Consider the following 25945-nt stretch of genomic DNA (forward strand, 5'->3'; position numbering starts at 1 on the left):
ATCAGTTTGGTAGGACCCTGGCTGCAAATGGAGTTAGCCCACATATCTCTCTGGCTTTATTTTGGGGCCCCCCAACCTGACAGTTACCACCCCAAGTTCCTTAGGGCAGAAGACCAGCTTAGTAAAATTTTGCTGTTTCTGCTAGATATCTGTAACTTCTGGGACTATAGTTCTTAAAGATTTTTATTTATTTATTCATGAGAGACAGAGAGGCCGAGGGAGAAGCAGGCTCCTCACTGAGCAGGGAGCCCGACACAGGACTCAATCCCAGAACTCTGGGATCATGACCTGAGCCGAAGGCGGACGCTTAACCATCTGAGCCACCCAGGCACCCACGGGACTATAGTTCTTAGACATAAAATAAGCAGATGTGCCGCAAGGTGGTGTGCTTGACTCTTTAGAATTTAAGGATCCCATTTGCTAAGCCTTTGGATTTCTTGGAGTTGAACTAAGACCTAAAAAAAGATGTGCTTCTGGGTTAGGGATTGTGCATGTTTTACAGTGTACCTTGTTACACAGAAGTTTTCTTGAGGTTGGTGGGTGAACTAGTGTTAACTTAACCTATTCTGTGACCAACTTATTTTATCACAGGAGTCTTCTTGAGGTGTCATGCACTCTTAATAGCCTTTAAATGCTCAGCCCAGGGCACCTGGGTGGCTTAGTTGGTTAAGCGACTGCCTTCGGCTCAGGTCATGATCCCGGAGTCCTGGGATCGAGTCCCACATTGGGCTCCCGGCTCAGCGGGGAGCCTGCTTCTCCCTCTGACCCTATCCCCTCTCATGCTGTTTCTCTCTCTCTCTCTCAAATAAATAAATAAATAAAATCTTTAAAAAAATAAAATAAAATAAAATAAATGCTCAGCCCGGACTCATCAGTTTTTGCAGCTTGTAGGCCTTCGAGATCCCTGTTAGCAATAGCCTTTATCTACACAAAGCAAGACAAATGAGCTTGCACACCTTAATGTATTGGTAATAACCAAGAGAGGTTACTGCATCCTGGCCACAAAACCCTATGCACACCACAAAAATTCATTTGGTACTTGCAAGAGTTTTCTACCTGGGGAACTGTAGTTTGAAAAGGTAGTAGGGACTTGAATCTGGGCAAATATGCCAGTTCATTTGGGCTCCAGGCAAACCACCTGCCACCTCAAGCAGACCTGTCCTTCGAGGAAATCCAATTCAATCAGGTGCTTGAAAGCAAAAAAAAAAAAGCAGAGCTCCGAGCCAAGAGTATTTACCCACAGCCCCTGCAAATGGCAATAAGCACAGTGTAGTCAGAGGCTTTGCAGGGTACGATGCCTGTGTTTCTCATTGTCTACAAATGTTCTGTAATTCACTTCAGATCCCACTGCTGCCACCAAATCTGTTAAATAACAAAAATTCAACTGGGTAAATTTTAAAGATCTAATTGAGTTTATTAATTGATTGATGAATCAGGTATCATTCCATCTAGCAAATAGAGGGGAGCTCCAAAAGGCTACAGAAAAAGAAAGGTGGTTAAAGGTAGAAAGGGAGTGGAAAGAAGGAAATTATTAGTAAAGAATTAATTCTTTTAGGAAAGGTCACCCTCCTAAGGGAAATAGGAGGGGTCTATGAGTAAATTTCATAGTGCTGACCAGGAAATTCCCATGTTGACTGGTTAAAGGTGACATTTAATGGGGTTTTGAAACTATTAGGTATTAAATCTTAGGTTTTGTATTAAATCTTAGTTTACTGATTGGGACCCTAACCTAATAAAGCCATTTGGGGTTTGTGGTTTTCTTTTTTAATACCACATAAAATGAAATGACTTTTCTTTTCTTTTTATTAATATTGGTACTGCGGCTATTAATGATAAATAGTATTATTTATAATACTATAAATAATATTAGAAAGCATAAATGAATAAATAACATTAGCTGAATACTCTTGTCACCTTTTATTTTTTTTGTAAAATCCGTATTTTAGTTTATTTTGAAATATATCAACATATCATTGATTGTGTTGGTTATCTTACTGTTTCTATTCTAACATTTATTCCTAAAACTCACTACTTTTTTATTACAACATTTTGATATTTTGTTATTTTCTGTAACTTATTAGTTTATTACATTGTATTACCTATGAATTTAATGACTATTAACTATTTTCTCTATCTTTAATATCACTAGTACTTCAGTAATTTAAAATCAACTCTGATTAGATCTTAACATATGTATCATCCTCATATAAATTGACTTTTATTATTTGTGCTTATCATAGTCATTAATATTTTGCAAATGACATTTATTTTGATTCTAAACCCAATTTGAATTATTTTTTAGGCAGATTTTCTTAGATAACATTTTCATTAAGTTTTCTGTAGTTCCAATATATTACATTTTCTCTACTTAACTGGTTCTACAAAAGCAGAGTCAATCATTTATTTTGACATGGATAATATTTAATAAATGAGGACTGTGACTAGCATATGATGCCATTATCATAATTTTGACATATCTCATTTCTTTTCATGGATTAAAATTGAATTCCTTAACTAATAATTGATAGGCTATACACTTCCAAGCCTTTTTTATACATAGATTGATTTAAGAAATTTGGAGCCGTTATTAGTTCTAATAGAAGATAAAGAAAGAGAAAGAACATACAAGATATCCAATATTTACCTATATTGGGAAAGCAAAGGGCATCCCTACACAATAAACATGTCAGGAACTAAATATATTTCACCTTTCTATAATACTTCACTGGGGTTCATGTGACATTGCATTGTAGGAGAAATTATCTATAACTTTATCTAATATGGAAGCAGTCTATACAGATTCTGCCATAGGGAAGAAAATTACATAGTTTAGACCCAGGGATATCCATCTTGATATGGGGTGGTTTCTTTTGGACACACACACACACACACACACACACAAGCCCTCTCTATTCTCTAAACATATAAAAATTTATTTTTAGGTAATAAAATATTAATGGTTTTCTCTTTTTTATTCCTTAGTCGCCCAGAATTTTCTTTACAGCCTAAGCAATTTTTTAAAAATATTTTATTTATTTATTTGACAGAGAGAGAGACAGTGAGAGAGGGAACACCATCAGGGGAAGTGGGAGAGGGAGAAGCAGGCTTCCCACGGAGCAGGGAGCCTGATGTGGGGCTTGATCCCAGGACCCTGGGACCATGACCTGAGCTGGAAGGCAGACGCTTAACGACTGAGCCACCCAGGCACCCCAGCCTAAGCAAATTTAAACAGCAATTTTAATATTTGGTAAGATTCCATGTCTTTTTCTAAAATGACAAATTCATTTTACAGCCTTATTTGATTCACATTCTTGTTTCCATCTCAGCTATAATACTCCAGCCCAATCTGAGTCTTTGTTGGCCATCTTTTACTTTTTAACTGATGAAAGCTTATCTACCCAACTCATTAAGGATCCATTTTTAGTCAATAGTGGCATTTTGGCAACTGGTAGAAGATGTGATTAGCATTTTGTTTCTTTTTGCATGTTTCCTCTTCATTTTATATGACCATTTAAGTGAATTCTTACTTTTCTTTTAAAAAAACTTTTAAGAAGTCTTCTTTTTTACTTCTTTTGTTATATATATAAGACTCATCTTGAAAGGGTCTCAGTTCAGAATCTGAGTACTGAATCTCTGACATTACTTAATTAACATCTTCAGAAATTACTGGATTGAGATTTCAAGTTCTTTCTCATGGTTCTAAAGTGATTGCTATATGTCAACACATGAACTGACAGATTAATACAAGTACTTTTTAAACTGAGAGCATTGTTTTAACCTTGTAAAAATTTTGTCTCTGAAGCTATGATTGATTTGCTTTTCATTGATATGCATTTGATTCCTTATTTTGAAGGAATTTTCCTCATGTCTCAAATAAGTAGTGGCCTTATTTATTCTACCACAATTTTTATGTGTCATTATATAACTGAAGACAATTTTATTTTAATATTCTAATCTAAATTTCAAGATGAGATCTTTTTTTTTTAAAGATTTTATTTATTTACTTGACAGAGAGAGACACAGAGAGAGAGAGGGAACACAAGCAGGGGGAGTGGGAGAGGGAGAAGCAGGCTTCCTGCAGAGTACGGAGCCCGATGTGGGGCTCCATCCCAGGACCCTGGGATCATGACCTGAGCCAAAGGCAGATGCTTAACGACTGAGCCACCCAGGTGCCCAAGATGAGATCCTTTACTCTTAATTCTCATGTTGTCTTAAAATTAATTGCAGTGTTGCCATATAAAAAAGGATACAGAGGGTGCCTGGGTGGCTCAGTTGGTTAAGCAACTGCCTTCGGCTCAGGTCATGATCTTGGAGTCCCGGGATTGAGTTCTGCATCGGGCTCCCTGCTTGGCAGGGAGTCTGCTTCTCCCTCTGACCCTCCTCCCTCTCATGCTCTCTGTCTCTCATTCTCTCTCTCTCTCAAATAAATAAATAAAATCTTAAAAAAAAAAAAAAAGAGGATGGGACTTTTGATCTTGGGGTTCTGAGTTTGAGCTCCACATTGAGTGTAGAGATATCTTTACAAAAAAGAATGAAAAAAATGCGATAGATATCTGTACATTGATTTTGTATCCTGTGACTTAACTGAATTCATTTATCAGTTTTACCAGTTTTTTGGTGGAGTCTTTGGGTTTTCTCTCTATAGTATCATGTACTATAGTAAAACTTCTTCCTTACTGATCTGTGTGGCTTTGATTTCTTTTTGCTGTCTGATTGCTGTGGCTAGGATTTCCAGTACTATGTTGAATAAAAGTGGTGAGAGTGGACATCCATTTCTTGTTCCTGACCTTATGAGAAAAGCTCTCAGTTTTTCTCCACTGAGGATGATGTTAGCTGTGGGTTTTTCATATATGGCTTTTATCATATTGAAGTGTGTTCCCTCTGACCTTTCTTCATGGAGGTTTTTTCATGAATGGGTGTTGTACTTTCTCAAATGCTTTTTCTTCATCTATTGAAAGGATCATATGGTTCTTACCTTTCTCTTACTGATGTGGTGTATCACACTGATTGTTTTGCAAATATTGAGTGACCTTGCATCCTGGTAATAAATCCCACCTGATCATGGTGAGTGGTTTTTTAATCTATTGTTGAATTCGGTTTGCTAATGTTTTGTTGAGAATTTTTGCTTATATCTATATATATGGGTAGTCCCCTTTATTATTTTTATATAGTTTCCTTCTTTGTCTCTTGTTATAGTCTGTTTTAAAGTCCTTTGTCCCTGTAAATAATGCTAATCTGGCTTTCTTTTGACACCCATTTGAAACATACAGGTTTGTCCTTCCCCTCACTTTCAATCTGCAGGTGTCTTTAGGTCTAAAATGAGTCTCTTGTAGGCAGCATATAGATGGGTCTTATTTTGTTTTAATCAATTCTGTCTCCCTGTCTCTTTTGATTGGAAGGTTTAGTCCATTTACAATCAAAGTAATTATTGATGGCTTTTTGTTTATTGCCATTTTTATTACTTGTTTTCTGGTTGTTTCTGAAGATTTTCTCTTTTCTTACCTTTCTCTCTTTCATATTTTGCTGTCTTTCTTTAGTGATATATTTTGATTTCTTTCTCTTTATTCTTTGCATATTTTGTAGTGGTTTTGATAAATAGTTACTAGTAAGTTTGTATATAACCTCTTGTGCATGTAGAAGTCTATATTAAGATGATAGTCATTTAAGTTTAATCTCATTCTTTTCTCCTCTCCTCTCCACATTTTGTTATATTATTCTGTTATATATCCTTTTGTATGTGTGTGTGTGTGTCCTTGACTCTTTTTTTTTTTTACAGAAATTTTTTTTTTCTAGTTTTGTGTTTCCTACCTATATGCTGTCACTTTTGGTCTCTCCTTTCCACACAATGAGTCCTCTGTAGTGTTTCTTGAAGAGCTGGTTTAGTGGTCATGGGTCATGAACTCCTTTAGTTTTTGTTTGTCTGGGAAACTATTGCTCCTTCTATTTTGAATGATAGCCTTGCTGGATAGAATATTTTTGGCTGTAGATTTTTCCCACTCAGCACTTTGAATATATCATGCTACTCCCTTCTGGCTTTCAAAATTTCTGTTGAAAAATCTCCTGATTGGGCGCCTGGGTGGCTCAGTTGGTTAAGCGACTGCCTTCCGCTCAGGTCATGATCCTGGAGTCCCTGGATCGAGTCCCGCATCGGGCTCCCTGCTCGGCGGGGAGTCTGCTTCTCCCTCTGACACTCCCCCCTCTCATGTGCTTGCTCTCTCTCATTCTCTCTCTCTCAAATAAATAAATAAATAAAAATCTTTAAAAAAAAAAAAAAGAAAAGAAAAATCTCCTGATTGCCTTCTGGGTTTTTCCTTATAAATTGTCTTGCTGTTTTTAACAGTTTTTCTTTGTCACTATGTCTCACCAATTTAATTCAATATGTCTTGGTATGGGTCTGCTTTTGTTGATTTTGATGGGAGTTCTCTGTGCCTCCTAGATCTGGATATGTATTTCCTTCCGTAGATCAGGGAAATGTTCAGCTATTGTTTCTTCAAATAAATTTTCTTCCCCCTTTTCTCTCTCTTCTTCTGGGACTCCTGTAATATGAATGTTACTACATTTGATGGAGTCACTGAGTTCCCTAAGTCTGTTTTCGTTTTGCGGCATTCTATTCTCTATGTTTTCTTCAGCTTGCTTACTTTCCATTTCCTATCTTCTAGGTTGCTAATTCATTCCTCTGCTTCTTCCATCCTGCATTCATTCCATCATGCCTGTTTCTCATTTTGTTTATTGTGCCTTTCATCTCTGCTGTGTTCTCTCTCTGTTAAGGGTCTCACTCATGTCTTCCACTCTTTTCTCAAGTTCAGTGAGTATCCTTATGATCATTGCTTTAAATTCTCTATCAGTCATGTTACTTATATCTGTTTCGCTTAAATCTCTGACTGTGGCCTTGTCCTTTTCTTTTACTTGGGATGAATTTCTCTGTCTCCTTATTTTGTCTGCCTATGTCTGTTTCTGTGTGTTAAGGAAGTTAGGTGTGTCTTCTGCTCTTGAGAGTAGTGACTTTATGAAGAAAAGCTCCTGGATTGCTCTTCGGTGTAATGTTCCCTGTACAGCATAATCTGGCAGTTCAGTACAGTATCCTCTGTGCCTCATTTACACCCTACTGTTGTGTCTGAGCATGTTTCCTTTCAGTATAGTTATCTGCACTAGATCTCTTCCTGTTTGGGGCTGCCCTTGGCCACTGTGGTATTACTGAGACCCAGATAGGCAAGCTCTTAGGGGGCATGCCCACCAGGGAACTTGAGAATAGAGCTGCAGTGTTAGCAAAATTTACATTGGGCCACTAGTCCTCCGGGTTCGCCTAAAGCTGGGGGCTGTGGGCCAGGATGGCCAGGTACAAAGCTGGGCACTTGGCACTGTGTGCTATGATGGCTGGGGCACCTGGCCTGGCAGGTGAATGTGGAGCCAGGTGGTTGCTGTGCACCTGGTGGCTTGGTGGGCAAATGTACAGCTTTAACAAATTTGCCCTGAGCCCAGGGCTGAGGTTATTAGACTTGGGGCAGACAAGTCCTCAGGAAAACACATGGACGTGGGGCACTGCTAGCAGGTTAGGTATCAAGTGTCTGTGCAGCCCTACATTTTGCAGATGGCTCTGTGTTTATGCTGGGGAGCAGGAGAGGAAAATGACACCTGCCAGCACCTTTGTTTTTGAAGTCTCCCAACATGCTCTGAAATCAGAATGAACAAATCTGTCTCCCACTGGCCCCTGGCACTGTGTAAATTGCAGTTTTTATGTTACTTCTCTGTGTAGGCTGCTGTTTCTTTAAGGGCATCGATCTGGCTATCACTTGCCCTCCCAGCTCCTCCAGTGCTGAGTCAGCTAACTTTTAAAGCTACAGGCTCCAAGTCACATTGGTTTTACAAACTTAGAATTCAGGGCCATCTGGGTGGCTGAATTCTCTTAAGTGTCTGACTCCTGATTTTGGCTCAGGTCATGGTCTCAGAGTTGTGAGATCAATCCTGGCATCGGGCTCCATGCTGGGTGTGGAGCCTGCTTAGGATTCTCTCTCTTCTTCTCCCTTTGCACCCCCTAGCTCACAAGCTCTCTCTGTCTCTAAATTAATTAATTAATTAATTAATTTTAAAAACAAACAATCCCAAACTCATGGAATTCAAAACCTCTGTCTTTTGAAGCCAAACGTTATGGGGATTAGTCTTACCCATGTGTTCTCCCTGGTAGGTGCCCTTTTCTCTGCCCTCTCTGTGCATGCAGCTCCCTCCTTCCAGTGGGCAGCCTCCCTCCGCCTTTCTGACTGTCCTAACCTTTCAGATGCAGATTCTTCTCTATATTTAGTTGTACAGTTTGCTGTGCCAGTATTCGTATGGCTCTCTGATTTATTGTCTCGGGAAGTGGATGATATCTAGTTGTAAACATGGCACATGGTGATCTTAGGGTCCTCCTACTCCACCATCTTCCCAAGCTCCTGTCCTTTGTTTCTTAGTACTTGTTTTCATATGCTTTTGAAAGACTCTTTTGTTTCCATTTCTGAACAGCATATTTACAGTGTTTTTCCACAAATTTTGCTTCCATTTCACCATCTTCCCAAGCTCCTGTCCTTTGTTTCCTAGTCTTTGTTTTCATATGCTTTTGAGAGACTCTTTTGTTTCCATTTCTGAACAGCATATTTACAGTGTTATTATAACACATGGATAATTTTGTATTTTTCCACACATTTTGCTTCCATTTATGAATGCTTTATGTTTGATTTCTTTGTGTTCATCATAACTCGATATTTTAGTGATGTAAGTTATTTATTCTTCCACTTTTTAAATAGTTAAGTTTTGATCATAACCTCTTAAATATAGCCCTTTAATTGACTACATGAAATAACAGATAAAGCAACATGCAAATTAGATTCCCTTTTTGAGCCTTTATTAAATTTCTGAAATGTCTTTTTCTGTTAAATTGTTAGTTCATCTAAATAGATTGTGAAGGTAGAAGCAGAATTCTGTTTTTGTTGAAGTTACTCTATCTACTAAATAGCAAAGTAGTATTAGAAAGACAAAATTCAACAGAGTAAATTTAAGGATCTGATTGGCTTTATTAAACAATTCATGAATCAGACAGCATGCCATCTAGAAGTAGAGGGGAGCTCCAAAGAGTTGTACAAAATGAAAGGCAGGTGCTAGAAAGTTATAAGCAAAAGGAAAGAATAGATTATTCCAGGCAAAGTCTCTTTTCCTTAGGGGGAAGAGCAGAGGATCTTACCATGCAGATTACCTCGTCTTCCTTTGGCGAATGGAGATTGCCTGTGTGAAGACTCGGTGTCCATCATAAAATTACTCACTGACCTGTTAAGACTGCATTTTGGGGGGAAGTTGAAACTGCTCTTAGATGAGGTATTAAGTCTGGTTTTACTGACTTGGGGTCTTATTCTAAGTGACATTATTTTGGGCTTATTTTTTTCTCTTTAGGAGTGGAAAGCACTGTTTTTGGTACTGCCTTGGAATTGTAATTTAAGATCACTTAACAGAACAAGGTTATGAAGAAATTAATATGTTCAAAAACAAAATCCTCTAAGTGTCAATTCTGTTTTCACATTTTTTTTAATCTTGAGAATAAAATGGCCAAAAATTAAGCAAAATACTCTAAGATTTTTTTACCCCGAAGTTTAGTCTTTAGAGTAGTTAGTCTTAAAATACATCCTAAGAGTCATCCACCGAGAATCACTTTAGGAGTCATTATTTTAAAAGTCCAGTTTAAAAAATAAATAAAAATAAATATAAAAATATAAAAATAAAAAAATGTTTAGACAAAAAAAAAGTCTCATTTATTTAAATTACAATTTGGGGAGTTGGTGCCCAGAAGCCTGAATTTTTAACAAGTGAGTCATTCATGAGTATGTTAGATTTTAAGAACCTAGGTCAAGGGGTGCCTGGGTGGCTTAGGGGTTAAGCATCTGACTCTTGATTTTGGCTCAGGTCATGATCTCAGGGTTGTGAGATTGAGCCCCATGTTGGGCTCACCCGTTGGGCATGGAGCCTGCTTAAGATCCTCTCTCCCTCTCCCTCTGCCCCTGCCCCCTCAAAAAAAAAAAAAAGAACCTAGATCAAAACCAAAAGTTTCGGCTACTTTTTTTTTCCTATTCCTTTTCTTTCTTCATTTCCTCAGCATCTATAATTATGTTCTTTGTGTTGTGTTAGAATTTCGCTTTCAAAAAAGCCTCCAGGCACTAATCCCATAATACATATGGAGAAAATGAATAGAATCTTATTACAGTTTGTTCATCTGATTTTAATTTTAAAAAAGAGGTTTTAAAAAAGATATGAAAAAATATATGGAAAATCTCCTTCTGAACTATGAAGCTTTACCACCAATCTATATTATTCTGTCATGATATTTTATTTATCTTATCTTAAGAGTGGTAATGTTTGAATGCATAATACATATACATTTCACATTATAGTTACATATCTCATGTTTTACTATGTCTTATAACTCTTTAAAGCTAAATATGATTGTAAGGGAGGAAATATAATTTTCCCTCTACCCTTCTGAGTTCTTGGCTGAGTCTTCTGGTATAAAAAATAAAAAATATATAAATAGAAGTTTATTAAAATGAACACTTCATGTACACAGTGGAGATACCCAGGAAAAATGATTAAACTCCCTGAGATGCCCCAAGCCACCACCTTAAATACCATATTCAACTAAACACAAAAGAAAGATGGTGGTTCAGGCAGGTATGGGAGGTTACCAGGAAAAGCATCTTAAACAAGGATAAGGTTAGTTATGCAGATTTAGGTCAGTGCCTTCTCCATTCATGTGAGTTCTTGTGGTTTTCAGGCATCACTCCCTTGCAGGTATAGAGAGGGAGACACATAAATAGAGATTTCCTTTTAAACAAAATTATAACGTCTACTCCATCTTCACAACTTCTTCTGTGTCTCCTGTTTCTCAAAAATAATCACTTTAAAGTAATCCTTAATCTATTGAGGCTTATTTTGGAGTGACATACTCTGATTTCCTTTATTAGCGAATTTTCCTAATAGCATTGAGTGAACCATTGTTTTCAGTAGCTTAAAATGCCACTTTTATCATGTTTTCATTTCCCATAGGTATTTGGCGTGTTGTTATATTCTCTTCTGTTTCATTGTTCTGTTGTGATTATTCCTTCCAAAATACCAAAGTACCAAACTTTTTTCATCATAATTTGAAACTAGCTACTTACCTGAATTTTGCATGTAATACTTAGGTATTACTACCAATAGTAGTAATTATTTTCCTATTGATTCTTCTGATTTCTAAGTATTTGGTAATATCTGCAACTAAAGTACTTTTGCTTGTCAGTCCTAATATTTATACATCTCATTTCTTTCTCATTTCTGTTTCTGATATTAATGGGAATGTTTTATCCATTAAAAACAGTACAGCCTTTTTGTTTGTGACACATACTTTTTCTCCTGTGAAGACATTATCCTCTTGGTGTAATAGTCAACAAATAAAAGGGCTTTTATCAAGAATGAGTGTTGATATTTTTTTTTTTAGCACATAATGCCTTTTTAGCATATAATGCTAAAACATTTGATTACCATAACATAATGATTACCATAGAACATTTTTCCTTTGATCTGTTAACATTGCGAATTATAGTAGCAGACTTACTTATGTTGAACAGTCTTTTTATTCCTGGACTTGATCTCCTTTTGGTCATTTGTTATACGTTCAGTGGTCTACCAAGTTCTAATAGTCTACTTAAAATGATTGTGCCAATACTCACAGGTGAGACTGATCATTTATTATCTTTTGTACTGCCTTTCAGGTTTTCATATCAGTGTTATATTGACTTTTAAAAGTAATTTTTAAAGAATTGAGAAGTTTTTCTGCTTTCAGCACTGTCTGGAATAGTTTAGTATCATTTCCTCTTGGCCACTTTTTTGACATATAGGACAGCCCTCTCATTCCTCCTCCCAGCACAAGTGATACTAGGTTGTGGAACTGTAACTTTTTTGCCTCAGATTTTTATTTGAAAATTACTTCATTCATATAGAAGAGCTGCAAGAATATGAATAGTACAAAGAGCTTCCATATACCCTTAACTCAAATTTATCTGTTGATAACATTTTTCCCATTTGTAAAGCTGTGACTTTTAATGAAACTTTCCTAAAAATTTGTCAAGGATAAAACTTCATTACTGAAGGTGTAACAATTAACTGCTAATAGTAAAAATGGTTATTTTTAAAGTATATTTGCTCAGATCTAGCCTCTCTGTTCATTGCAGAGCCTCATCACTGTACTCTTTTTGCTATCTCCCACATGGTATCAGTAAGCTGACCTACTTGAGTTTTACTGCCATCCTCAACTCAGTGTCTTATTTTTAGATAAAGAAGTGTTTTATCCCATCGTCTTGCCCCTCAAGACCACCTCCTTTCCAGCCTCATTTGATCCCAGTGTTTTCCCTTCAGGAGAAAGCCTGCTACCATCCATGAGGAAGAGCTAGACAACCAGAGAAGTGTGACAAAGCATTTCTGAAAAGGTCGCCTCTTCATTCTTGAGTAAAGAGAATATCAGGCCTGTATGTCTGTATCCCTATGGTCTGTTCTCTCTCCTAGTCTTCTGTAAGACAAAAATACATGAATGAACACACACATGCACACACACACATCTAAGAAGAAACAATAATTTTGCAACATACCATCTAAATCACCTATAGGAAAGGAAATTATAGGCATACCTTGGAGATATTGCAGGTGCAATTCCAGACCACCCCAATAAAGTGAGTCAAATGAACTTTTTGGTTTCCTAGTGCATATAAAAGTTGTATTTCCACTATGCTGTAGTCTGTTAATGTGCACTAGCATTATGTTGGGGAAAAAAATGTACATACCTTAACTTAAAATACTGCTACAAAATGCTAACAGTTGTTGGGTAGGAAGACATTTACTCTGCCCTTCAAGATACTTCTGGCTAAACTGAGGATCAAATTGACATGAGATACAGATTAACAGGAGAAAATTCAGTTTAATTTCATATATTTTGGGAATCCACATAGAAATGCAATTCCAAAGACAGTTTAAAAAGGTATATATATCATTTTGAACCAAAAAGAAAGGGGTAGAGATGTTGGACTTAAAAGGGAAGGAATGCAGCTCACAGGATGATGAAAAGAGTAACTGGTACATAAATGTTGGCTGGGCCATTTAGAAACAACGGGACATAAAGGACTTTCCTGACTGTCTTCCATACCTGTTACATACATACATATTACAATGCAGTTATCTATAGTTATCTATAGTGATAGGTCTCTTCCTACAGCAAATCCTCCATCTATATTCTTTTTGGCAATCGTGGGGGAGGTAAAGAGCTTTTCCTAAATCCTGTAGGGTTTTAATTGTTACTAACGCAAAATAATCTTAATGACAAATTGGCATATTTTGGGGAGACCTGTCACAAACTACTCTACCAACATCTGAGCTTTCAGCAAGTCATAATTTTTTTGCTGCCAGATGGTCTTGCCTTGATGTTGATGACTGCTCACTGATCAGGTTGGTAATTGCTGCAGATTGGGGTGGCAGTGGCACTTTCTTAAAATAAGATCCAGGTGTTTTATGCAAGTGTTGAATCACTATATTGTACACCTGAAACTGATATTACCCTATATGTTAACTAACTGGAATTTAAATAAAAACTTTAAAATACACAGACAATTCTTTGTAGCATGTGATGCCGTTTGACATAACATTTTACCCACATAAACTGGGTAAAAGTAGAACTTTTTTCAAAATAGGAGTCAGTCCTCTCAAACTTGGCCACTGCTTTATCTACCAAGTTTATGTAATATTCTAAATCCTTTGTTTTCGCTTTGACAGTCTTCACAGCATCTTCACCAGAAGTAGTTTCCATGTCAAGAAGCCACTTTCTTTCCACATCCATAAGAAGAAAGTCCTCATCTGTTAAAGTGCTATATGAGATTATACCAATTCATCACATCTTCAGGCTCCACTTCTAATTCTGGTTCTCTTGCTATTTCTACCACATCTGCGGTTACTTCCTCCACTAACATCTTGAACCTTTCAAAGTCATCTAAGAGGGTTGGAATCAACTTTTTCCAAACTCCTATTCATGTTGATATTTTTACCACTTCCCATGAATCACGATGAATGTTCTTAATATCATCTAGAATGGTGAATACTCCAAAATGTTTTCAATTGACTGCTCAGATTCATCAGAGGAATCACTCTGACAGCTGTTTCCTTACAAAATGTGTTTCTTAAATAATAAGACTTCAATGTCAAAATTACTCCTTGATCCATGGGCTGCAGGATGGATGTTGTGTTAGCAGGCAAGAAAACAACATTCATCTCATTGTCCCTTTCTTTCCATCAGAGCTCCTGGGGAGCCAGGTGCATTGTCAGTGAGCAGTGATATTTTGAGATGCATCTCTTTCTCTGAGCAGTAGGTCTCAAGAGTGGGCTTAAAACAGTCAGCTAACCATGTGGTAATCAGATGTGCTGTCATCCAGGCTTTTTTGTTCCATTTGTAGAATGCAGGCAGAGTAGATTGAGCATAATTCTTAAAGGCCGTAGGATTTTTGGAATGTAAATGAGCCCTGGATTCAACTTAAAGCCACCAGCCATACTAGCCCCTACCCAGAAACTCAGCCTGTCCTTTGAAGCTTTCAAGCCAGTCATTGACTTCTCCTCTCTAGCTATGAAGTCCTAGATGGCATCTTCTTTCAATAGAAGGCTCTTTCGTTTACACTGAAAATCTGTTGTTTACACTAAACAACAAGGCTGTTGTTTAGTGTAGCCCCTTCATTAATGTTCCTAGCTAGATTTTCTGGAGAACTTGCTGCAGCTTCTACATCAGCATTTGTGACCTCCCCTTGCACTTTTATGTTCTGAAGACAGCTTTTGAACCAGCCTCTGCTAGCTTCAGACTTTTCTCCTGAGGCTTCCTCACCTCTCAGCCTTCACAGAATTGAAGAGAGTTAGGGACTTGCTCTGGATTAAGCTTTGGTTAAGGGAATGTTGTGGCTGGCTTGCTCTTCAATCCAGACCACTGAAACCTTCTCCATATCAGTAAAAAGGCTCTTTTGCTCTTTTATGATTTGTGTGTTCCCTGAAGTAGCATTTTTAATTTCTTTCAAGAATGTTTCACAGGGCACCTGGGTGGCTCAGTTGGTTAAGCGACTGCCTTCAGCTCAGGTCATGATCCTAGGGTCCTGGGATCGAGTCCCACATCGGGCTCCCTGCTCTGCGGGAAGCCTGCTTCTTCCTCTCCCACTCCCCCTGCTTGTGTTCCCTCTCTCGCTGTGTCTCTCTCTGTCAAATAAATAAATAAAATCTTTAAAAAAAAAAAAAAAAAGAATGTTTCACAACTTGGCAACTGTTTGGTACAAGAGGCCCAGCTTTTGGCCTTTCTCAGCTTTTGACATACCTTCCTCACTAAGCTTAATCATTTCTAGTTTTTGATTTAAAGTGAGAGACATGCAACTCTTCCTTTCGCATGAACACTTAGAGGCCATGGTAGGATTGTTAATTGGCCTAATTTCAATATTGTTGTGTCTCAGGAAATAGAGAGGTCCAAGGAGAGGGAGATAGATGGGGGAACAGCTTGTCAGTGGAATAGTCAGAACACACACAATATTTAAGTTTGCCATCTTATATGGGTGTGGTTTGTGGTGCCCCAAAACAATTATAATAGTAACATGGAAGATTCCTGATCATAGATCACATAATCAAATATAATTATAATAAAAAAGTTTGAAATATTGCAGGAATTACCAAAGTGTGACACAGATACATGAAATTAGCAAATGCTATTCGAAAAATGGCACCAGTAGATTTGCTTGATGTAGTTTCCACAAACTTTCTATTTTTTTTTTTTTAAAGATTTTATTTATTTATTTGACAGAGAGAGACACAGCGAGAGAGGAGCACAGGCAGGGGGAGTGGAGGGGGAGAGGCAGGCTTCCCGCCGAGCGGGGAGCCTGATGTGGGGCTCGATCCCAGGACCCTGGGACCATGACCTGAGCCGAAGGCAGACGCTTAACGACTGAGCCACCCAGGCGCCCCCAAACTTTCTATTTTTAAAAAACACTATTTGCAAATTACATAACTCAAGTAAAATGAGGTATGCCTATATAATTTAATCTACAAGGATACAGAAATAGTTCTGCTAAACCATACATCTCCTTAACAGTAATAAATAATTGAATATAAGATTTCAGTCTGACATTTCTGTATGTGGGTTTCTTTACTCAATTCAGTCTGTCATTAAGATTTAAAGTCTGCATATCTAAAAGTCTTCTTTAAAGGAATCTCATCTAGAACAAATTGATCACCTACTCTAAAGATGAACCTACATCCTTACCCTAAAAATACAAATTGCTTATAACTTTAAAACCGGAAACTTCCAAAAAAAAATTTTTTTTAATTGGAAACTTCTAGTCAAAACAAAATTCTCAATCAGAAGGCATTTTCTGATTTATGCATTTACTGTATAAATGCAATCACAATACAAAAATTTGAAAATGAAATTCTGGGTTGCCTGGGTTGCTCAGTCATTAAGCTTCTGTTTTTCATTAAGCTTCTATTTTCAGCTCAGGTCATGATCCCAGGGTCCTGGGATCGAGCCCCACATCAGGCTCCCTGCTCGGCAGGAAGCCTGCACTCCCCCTGCTTGTGTTCCTGCTCTCACTATCTCTCTCTGTCAAAATAAATAAATAAAATCTTAAAAAAAAAAAAAAGAAAGAAAATGAAATTCTGTATGTCAGTTAAGATCATTGTTTAATTTCTCTTACTAATTTTGTGGAATAAGACATTTAGAAAATCCAAATTTATTCTCCTAAATAAAATAGTGATTTATTATTTTGAATACATTGATAAAATGTATATTTGAAGTTAAAGTATTCTATTTAATTCTTCTTATGTAGTACCTAGATAGTTGTTATGCCTTTGGTTCTTTTTTTATTATTATTATTCTTCATTTGAGACTGAGAGAGAGAGAGAGAGAGAGCTGGAGCAGTGGGGAGAGTCAAAGGAAGAGGGAGAACCAGATTCCCTGCTGAGCAGGGACCTGGAGATCATCACCTGAGCTGAAGGCAGGTGCTTAACCATCTGAGCCACCCAGGCGCCCCTGTGCCTTTGGTTCTTAATAGTTGATTTAGACTTAATCATCTTGAAACACTGGACCATTTTACTTTAACAAATTCTTTTGTAGTGAGAGCCAAAGACTTTGAACCACCTATTGAGTATAGTTACTTTTTTATACCCACATTATTTGAGAGTGTTTTTGGTTTTATAATTGAATGTTATGCTATTTTAATTCTTTGGAAAATACTTGAAATATAAGTACATTTTTTTAAAGTTCATATATATATACATATAGTAAAAATATTGTCCTAGCAATTATTTTCCTATTTACAAATTTTATCTAGAACTCAATTTTCCTGTATTATGTGATCCACTCTTTCTTTAATGGGAACATGAGATTTTAGTCATATACTTTTAGTTTGAATCATGTTTTATTCAAGGATGTTCCATGAGATTTTATTTTCTACTGAATTGTGCCTATAAGAGGATACATGAGAGAACAAGGAAAGGAGACTGACTTGGTTTTTTATTGGGTTCATGGAATTGGCCTAAGATCATGGTTTTCAACATAAGGGCTGTGGTTTTGTGGTTTTGAATTTCCCTCTGATGCTAAAGGAAGTAATGCCCACATTTCTTATCAGCTTGCCCGGATTTAGAGCAAGAGGGTAAGGAGGACTAATGGGGCTTAAAAGCTGTCAGCATTCAAACATTAAAAATGGAATCAGACTTTTTATCATACCCTTTGCTTTGCTCCCATTGTTTATTCTTGTATTCAACACGTTACCTTCTTAGCTAAATTAATCCTTCCATTTCTTATACTTAAGACTCATTGGCTTGGGAATCTTTCTTTCTTTTTAAAATGGCTCCTTATTTCTTGATTTTTACTTACTTTTAAAAAATTTATTAGTTTAGTTCTTAAAAGGCAGTCATTTTTTTTATGTTATTAAGAAATCATGTGATAAGATAGCTGGGAACAATAAAAAATATTTAGAATTTCCTAAACTTAATGAAATAGTACACTGATAGCTCCCCAAATTGACTTTCCATTCTTCTTCAGCTGCCTAGATTGATCACTGTATCTTCAGTTCTTTCTCTTCTTAAAGCCATAGGCCACATATTTGAAACAGGCTGCTTAAACTGGTTTGTATCAGAGACTACTCTGTCTATAGCTATCAAACTATGCATTGTACCATTGGGAAATGAAGGGAAAAATCCCAGAGAGAAGGTAACTTGAGAGAAAGACCCAAGAAATCTGCATAGATATTACCCTCACATCATTGGCCATTTCTTCAAGTGTACATGCCCAGGATGCGACTCCAAAAAGCCCAGCAGAAATTTGTAGTTGGAGGAGAAAGACCAAGGCAGAGATTTTAGCATTATTGTGGTGCTGAGGACATACATCAGAGTTGTGCCTTGTCAAGGGAGAAAAATCTTGGTAAATACCCTGCTTGGGCTTGTGGTGACCTCCAGAAGTATACCCCCTAGTAGTAAAGGCCATACCCTAGTAATACGGGCAAATATGAAATAAACTTGCCTAAACCAAGACTTAAAGGGAATGAGGTATCTGCTCTTACTCAATTTGTATGCCAAAAGAAAACTTAACCTAATTTCTGTCTGGGGGAAGATATCATCCAAAACTTCTATAATTTCTTCACCAATCACTTTCTAGAATCCAATTAAAAATATAAGGGATGCTGAGAAACAGTACCAAAAGGAAAATTAGGCAATAGAGTCCACAGTTGATCAGATATTGGTGTTATCAGAAAGAGATTTTAAAATAACAGTGTTTTTTTATTCAAGAGAACCAAGGAAGTGGTGGACAACAGAAATGAATAGATAAAAAATTTCAATAGAGAATTTAATCTATTAAAAAGAATCTAAAAATATATTTTAAAAGATTCTGATATAAATTTTAGAGCTGAAAAATGACACATCTGGAATTAAAAACTTATTCATTTGGTGTAATATAGCAAATATACAAGAAAGCAGGATTAGGGAACTAGAAAATAAAAATAAATTCAAACTTTTAATGAAATTAGCTTTTCAGCACATCTTGATTATTCTTATTCTTTCCTGTATTTATGTCAGTTCCCTCTCTTTTTTCAATCCATAACTTCTCTTTTCCCAACTTTTTCCTACCTATTGTTTCAGTTTTTGTTTCCACACATCCCTGTTGAAAACCTGTGACCCTGATATCAGTAGCAGACAATATTAGGAAATTTAATTTAAGGTGCCTGGCAGGTTAACACAGAGATAACTGTTAGTCCCACTACATGAAATACACAAAATTCTAGGTAGACAGGCACCAAGTAAATTGAGCAGCAAGCAAAAGATCCGGTAATAGAATCTGAGGCACAAAGACTTCTACTTTCCAGAAAATTAGGGTAGCAAACAGACCCCTATTTCCAGAGAAATAGAAGTTAAGAAAATGATCTATGAACCCACTGCAGGAAGCAAAGCCAGGTAACCATAGCTATGGCACAGAGTTACTTGGTGGTATGGTCTACACACACAGAATTGACCATGGCTCAGTTCCTGGAATTGTGCTCCTTTGTCATAGTTGTTAGGGATAAGCAAGGCAGGAAACATCTGTAATTTATAAATTTCTGCTGCCTTGGAATCATATTGGTCTCAGAATCTAGTGATGTTTAAGTGGGTTCAGCTATGAGGATTGGTGGGCTTTTGAGGACAAGAAAATATAGCAGTCATTATACCAGATGTTGGTTAGGTTTGGTTTTATAAAACTAAGTTATGTAAAAGTTATTTATTTCTCTTAGGGTTAGGTCTACTACCATCAAATAAATCTTAAATTTGGCTGTGTAGGCCTAAAGGTTGGGGTTGTATGCTATTCCTTAGAAAGAGATATAGAATATTAGGCTGTAAAATGATTTAATTTTGTAATAAAGTATGTAGGCTGTGTGTGTGTATGTGTGTCTGTATTCCTAAGTTACCCAGTTACCAAGCCCTGCCTAACTTAACCAGAATTTTATTCTTCACACCCTAGATAGGAAACGATTTTTATCTGCAAATGGATCTTGTTTCAATATTAAAAGCTTACATATCCAGTATTTTTTTATAATTTTAGGTTTACTGAGGAATAGCAGAAAAACAAATTTCAAGACCTATAAAGTATGCATCATGATGACCTGACACACATATATAATGTGAAAGGATTTCCCCTATACATTTAACACATCACTCATCGCACATATCTATACTTTTCTGGGTTTTTCATTTTGTTTTGTTTTGTTGAGAACATCCTAGTTCCACCATCCCACCAAACCTCAATCATACAACACTGTGTTATCAACTGTAGTCACAATGCTGTCCATGAGTTCCTCAGACCTTATCTTACAGCTGAAAGTTTGTACCCTTTTACCAGCCTCTCCCTATTCTCCCTATCCCTTAGCCCCTGCAACCACTTTTTTACTCTCTGTTACTGTGAGTTTGGTGCTTGCTTTCTTTTTTGTCCAAAGATTCTATGTATACATGATATATGCAGTATCTATCGTTCTCTCTCTGGCTTATTTCACTTAGCATAATGTCCTCACACTCCATTCAGGTTGTTGCAAATGGCAGGATTCCCTTTATTCTGAAATAATATTCCATTGTATATATATACCATGACTTCTTTATCGGCTCAACCACTGATGGACATTTAGGTTATTTGTATACATTAAAGGTTTTAGACTTAGCTTTGGCTTTTTTTTTTTTTTTTTTTCTTTTTTGCAGGAGAGGGGCAGAGGGAGAGAAAGGATCTTAAGCAGGCTCCGTGACACCCAGCACAGAGCCTAACTCGGGGCTCACTCTCACAACCCTGAGATCGTGACCTGAGCTATAATCAAGAGCCAGATGCTAAACTGACTGAGCCACCCAGCTATCCAGGCGCCCCTGCTTTGGCTCTATTTTTGAATGTGATTTGCCTCAGAACTTTGAAATGTTAGCTAATAATACTGCTCTTGCACTAAAATCTTTTCAGTATTCCTTCCTGTTTTTTTCTCTGCCTGGGTTTTGCCTGTCGCACAGAATTTAACAATCTTGATCTTTATTTACTCATTAATTCACTCATGGATTCAAATATCTGAGCACTTACTGAACACCAGGTCAGAAACAAAGTCACTTACTACATTTCATTTACCTTGTCTCCATTTGACAGTCTTTATTCCAATCAAAAGAACATCTTCCTAAGTAATTCACACTAGTTTTCTCTTTCTGAGTGTGATTGATATAAATGTTAGCTTGCTTGAATATTCTGGGATTACTTTTGTCATTGTTAATAGCAGTAGTTTAATGAAAAATACATAAAACAAGATTTTCTTAGTGGAGACTTGCTAAAAATCCCAAATTTCCTTTTTGTCTCTTAATTTTGCTCAGCATTTAAAATTCATTTTAAATTAACTGTATTAGGTATCTGTATCTTTTTTCTCTTTGAAACATCAAGTCAGTAGTCCTTACATCTTTTAGTCTCTCTCTTATATCCATAATAATAACTACTTTTTTTTAAAAAAGATTTTATTTATTTATTTGACAGAGAGAGACATAGCGAGAGAGGGAACACAAGCAGGGGGAGTGGGAGAAGAAGCAGGCTTCCTGCGGAGCAGGGAGCCCAATGTGGGGCTCGATCCCAGGACCCTGGGATCATGACCTGAGCTGAAGACAGACGCTTAACGACTGAGCCACCCAGGCGCCCCTAATAACTACTTTTTTTAAAGAAGTCAGTGTTATTGAGGTGTAATTCACTCTTTTAGGTAAATTCATCCTTTTTAAATGCGCAATTCTATAGGTCGACACATGTGTACAGACATGTAACTATCACCACAATCAAAATACAAAACAGCCCCATCATCTCAAAAGTTCCCTCATGCTGCTCTCCTCCTCCCACTCCTCGACTCTGATGAGTTTTCTGTATGACATAAACATGGAATCATATGGTATGTTGCTTTTGAGTTTGACTTCTTTCATGTAGCAAAATGCAACGTGTTGTGTATAGCAATAGTTTGCTCCCTTTTTATTGATAAATAGTATTCTATTACATGGATGTACCCCAGTTTTTATCCATGTACCAGTTGAAGTACATTTGGGTTGTCTTCGTATTCTGGCTGTTAGGAACAAAACCACGAAAAACATTGATTTAGGGTGCCTGGGTGGCTCAGTTGGTTAAGCGACTGCCTTCGGCTCAGGTCATGATCCTGGAGTCCCGGGATCGAGTCCCGCATCGGGCTCCCTGCTCGGCAGGGAGTCTGCTTCTCCCTCTGACCCTCCCCCCTCTCATGTGCTCTCTCATTCTCTCTCTCTCAAATAAATAAATAAAAAATCTTTAAAAAATAAAAATAAAAACATTGATTTAGTAACTACTTTTTAAATGGGTACTGCTTAGAAATGGGGCATTATGATATAAGTGTGAAAACAATTAAGTGGGAAGACACCGGAGACCTGGGCTCTCACACTAGTTTTGCATTCAATTAATGTTAAGTTGAATAGAGAATATAACCACTGTATGCTTATTTCTTTTGTAAGATGTGCATGATTTAGGGCTTATTCTAGCTTTAAAATAACATGATATTGTGTTGTATAGGTAAGTCATTTACCCTTGTGCTCTCTAAGAGATGAACTTATAAATGGTCATATACATCTTTATAAAATTAAGTTATGTGAATTCAATATAACTAATATTTTAAATAACATGTTATTTTGTCTCTAAGTCCAGTCACAAATGGTTAGAAGATAACATAATTTGCTTAATGAATTTTAAAGGTCATCATAATCTTGTGCTTTTTATTAACTATGTAATCCAATTGATTTTACGTTAGAAAATTATTTTGATGATAATACTCTTAAGTAAATGTTTGATTAATATTTTCATTCAAAATATTTCAGCATTTACTTATATATTTATGTATTTTTAATTTATTTTTATTTTAGATGGGTCTAGGAAAGACAATCCAGGCAATTGCAATTGCTTACTTCTATAAGGAGGAATGGCCTCTTTTAATAGTGGTCCCTTCATCTCTGAGATATCCCTGGATGGAAGAAATAGAGAAATGGATCCCAGAGCTGAGTCCAGAAGGTATCAATGTTATTCAGAATAAAACTGACGTGGGGTAAGAATGATTTTTTCATCATTAGAGGGGGAAAAAAAAGCCTTGCATGTATTTAGTATATACTGATGTTTGGAATAAAGTATATAAGTCATAATTTAGAACTAAGAGAATAGTGTGGAGAATTTTATTTTACATTTTTAAATATGAATTATTTATCTAAAACCCAACAGTATATTTGATGTTAAATTCCTTTATGATATATTTTTAAACATAAATACGTATACTTTTGAAGATTTATGTAATATATCTATTTTATATATACTTTAAATATACTTAAAGCTGACGATTTGGGGGTTGAAAATTAAATTTCCCAACTTTTCAATGATTAACTTGAACCTTGTGAGCTTTTATTGTCTGCATCAATGGCAGATTTTGCTTTCCAAGTTGTTGGTTAATATGCAAGTTTTATATATAACTCAAAATTAGTATTAACCAGTTTTATTTTCTTTATTATATTCATTTATAATTTTAATATTTTCTATATTGAATATACTCACTTTGTGATTATTTGAAGTATCTCCTCAAAAATAAATCATAAAATAGCTACTGGGTTTTTAAAATATGTTTTCTAGCCATTGGGATAAACCAGTCTATTTGAATATTAGTAATTTGTTACATTGTGTTTCTAGGTGAATTTTGCAAATTCTCATGTTTGCAGAAGTTCAAAATTACCACTTTCTGAGCCTCAAATAAAAGGCAATATACATATTTGAAATAAATGTCTGTTAATAGTTACATTTTTTATTATGATTTTATTGTATTGTATTCTCTAGGATTGTTAACATAAAGACTATTTGTAGAAATAATTTTGGCCTTTGTGAATGTCCTGAAAAAATAGTTGGAGGCCTTTTCTCTTTTGACCTTTGAACTAAAATTCTATAAAATATATTTTTATGGGTCTAAGGACATTTGGACAGTATTTGCATGGTCAAAATAAAATGCTGGCAATAATTATAAATTTCTTCTTCTTCAATAAAACTATATAAAATTTAAGACTTAAGGATTTAGAGAATGTAGAATGAACCGAGGCATTTATAGCCACTTTTTGTTAGCTATATTTTATCTGAAAATTTACATTTAATTTTCTTAAAATATGTATCTTCTATCATCTTTTATTTAGTTCATATAGTTTTCTTTATTTTTTAGGAAATATTGTTCTACAATTAAATAGAGGCAAATATTTTTATTTGGATAACATTTGGTATTTGTTAGATAGTACTACAACCCAGAGTATAACTTTTCTCGAGGATGTCACCTTAGGGAAAGAAAAACTTAGCCAGTGTCTTCCAAGTGCTTAAGAAACAACTTTAGATATATACCAATATCTGGCAACATGTATTTACCAAAAATACATGTAACTCCTTTTGGCATATGCCACTTATGCATGGACTGTTCTCAGTGGACATTCAAGCCCTTGTCTTCTGTATATGGTTCTCAGTATACCTAAGTTAGTAATATTTATTCTACACTTTTCTTCTGAAAGCTTTCCTAGTGTTTGACTACAAAAAGAAAATTTTAAGTCTCTTTATTAGCTAGATTTACCCAGGGCTTAAAATATAGTTGACATTAAGAAAAACATGCAATTATTAATATTATGCACACGATATGGGAACACCCAAATACATAAAATATTTATTAACAAAAATAAAGGAACTACTCAATAGTAGTACAATAATAGTAGTGGTCTTTAACACCTCACTTATGTCAATAAACAGATCATCCAAACAGAAATCAACAAGGAAACAGTGGCTTTGAATGACACACTGGACCAGATGGATTTAACAGATATACTCAAAACATTCCATCCTAAAACAGCTTAATACACATTCTTTTGAAGTTCACTTTGTAACATTCTCCAGAATAGATCCCATATTAGACCACAAAACAAGTCTCAACAACTTCAAAAAGATCTAGATCCTACCATGCATCTTTTCTGATCACAACACTATGAAACTAGAAATCAACCACAACAAATAATCTGGAAAGAACACAAATACATGGAGGTTAAATAACATGTTCCTAAATAATAAATGGATCAACCAAGAAGTCAAAGAAGAAATAAAAAATTGCTAAGAGAGAAATGCAAATGAAAACACAGTGATCCATCCTCTCTTGGGTCCTCACTTCCAAGATGACCAAGAAAAGAAGGAATAATTGTGCCAAAAAGGGCCACAGCCACATGCAGACTCTTCCCTGCACCAACTATGCCTGTTGTGTGCCTAAGAACAAAGCCATTAAGAAATTTGTTACTCAAAACATAGTAGAGGGCTACCATTGTCAGGGACATTTCCAAAGCGAGTATCTTCAATGCCTGTGTTCTCCCCAAGCTGTATGTGAAACTACATTACTGTGTGAGTTGTACCATACACAGCAAGGTAGTCAGGAATCACTCTCCTGAAGCACAGAAGAACTGAACACCCCCATCCCAATTTAGCCTGTGTGTGTGACCACCACCAAAGCCCATGTGAGGAGCTAAGACATTCAAGACTGAAGAAAAACTCTTCTTCGGAAAAAAAATAATAAATGGAGATAATACTTTGAAAACAAACAAAGACTCATAAAAAGAGAGAGGTTTTAAATTTAAAAAATCAGAAATGAAAAAGGAGATATAACAACCAACACTCCAGAAATACATAAGATTATAAGAGATTATAGAAAATTTGAACAGGCCAGTTACCAGCAATGTATTTGAATCAGTATTCAAAAACTCAAACAAAAGTCCAGGAGCAGATCAATTCACAGTAGAATTCTACCAAACATTTCTTTTTTTTTTTTTTTTTAAGATTTATTTATTTATTTGAGAG

At 36.1% G+C, this 25945-nt stretch overlaps 1 protein-coding gene and 1 pseudogene across 1 annotated transcript in view; one reads left to right on the forward strand and one right to left on the reverse strand.

Annotated features, from left to right (window-relative positions):
• The window catches only part of ZRANB3 (zinc finger RANBP2-type containing 3), a 303113-nt gene that overhangs the window by 130730 nt on the left and 146438 nt on the right, over nucleotides 1-25945 (forward strand). Inside the window, exon 4 of the mRNA XM_035008146.1 lies at nucleotides 22963-23141. Within this exon, the coding sequence (XP_034864037.1) occupies nucleotides 22963-23141 (179 nt within the window). The remainder of the gene's footprint in view (nucleotides 1-22962; nucleotides 23142-25945) is intronic.
• On the reverse strand, nucleotides 1274-15470 carry LOC118012608 (annotated as a pseudogene).

Source organism: Mirounga leonina, unplaced genomic scaffold (genome assembly GCF_011800145.1).
Source record: "Mirounga leonina isolate KUSES-001 unplaced genomic scaffold, KU_Mleo_1.0 Mir_151, whole genome shotgun sequence".
NCBI lineage: Eukaryota > Metazoa > Chordata > Mammalia > Carnivora > Phocidae > Mirounga > Mirounga leonina.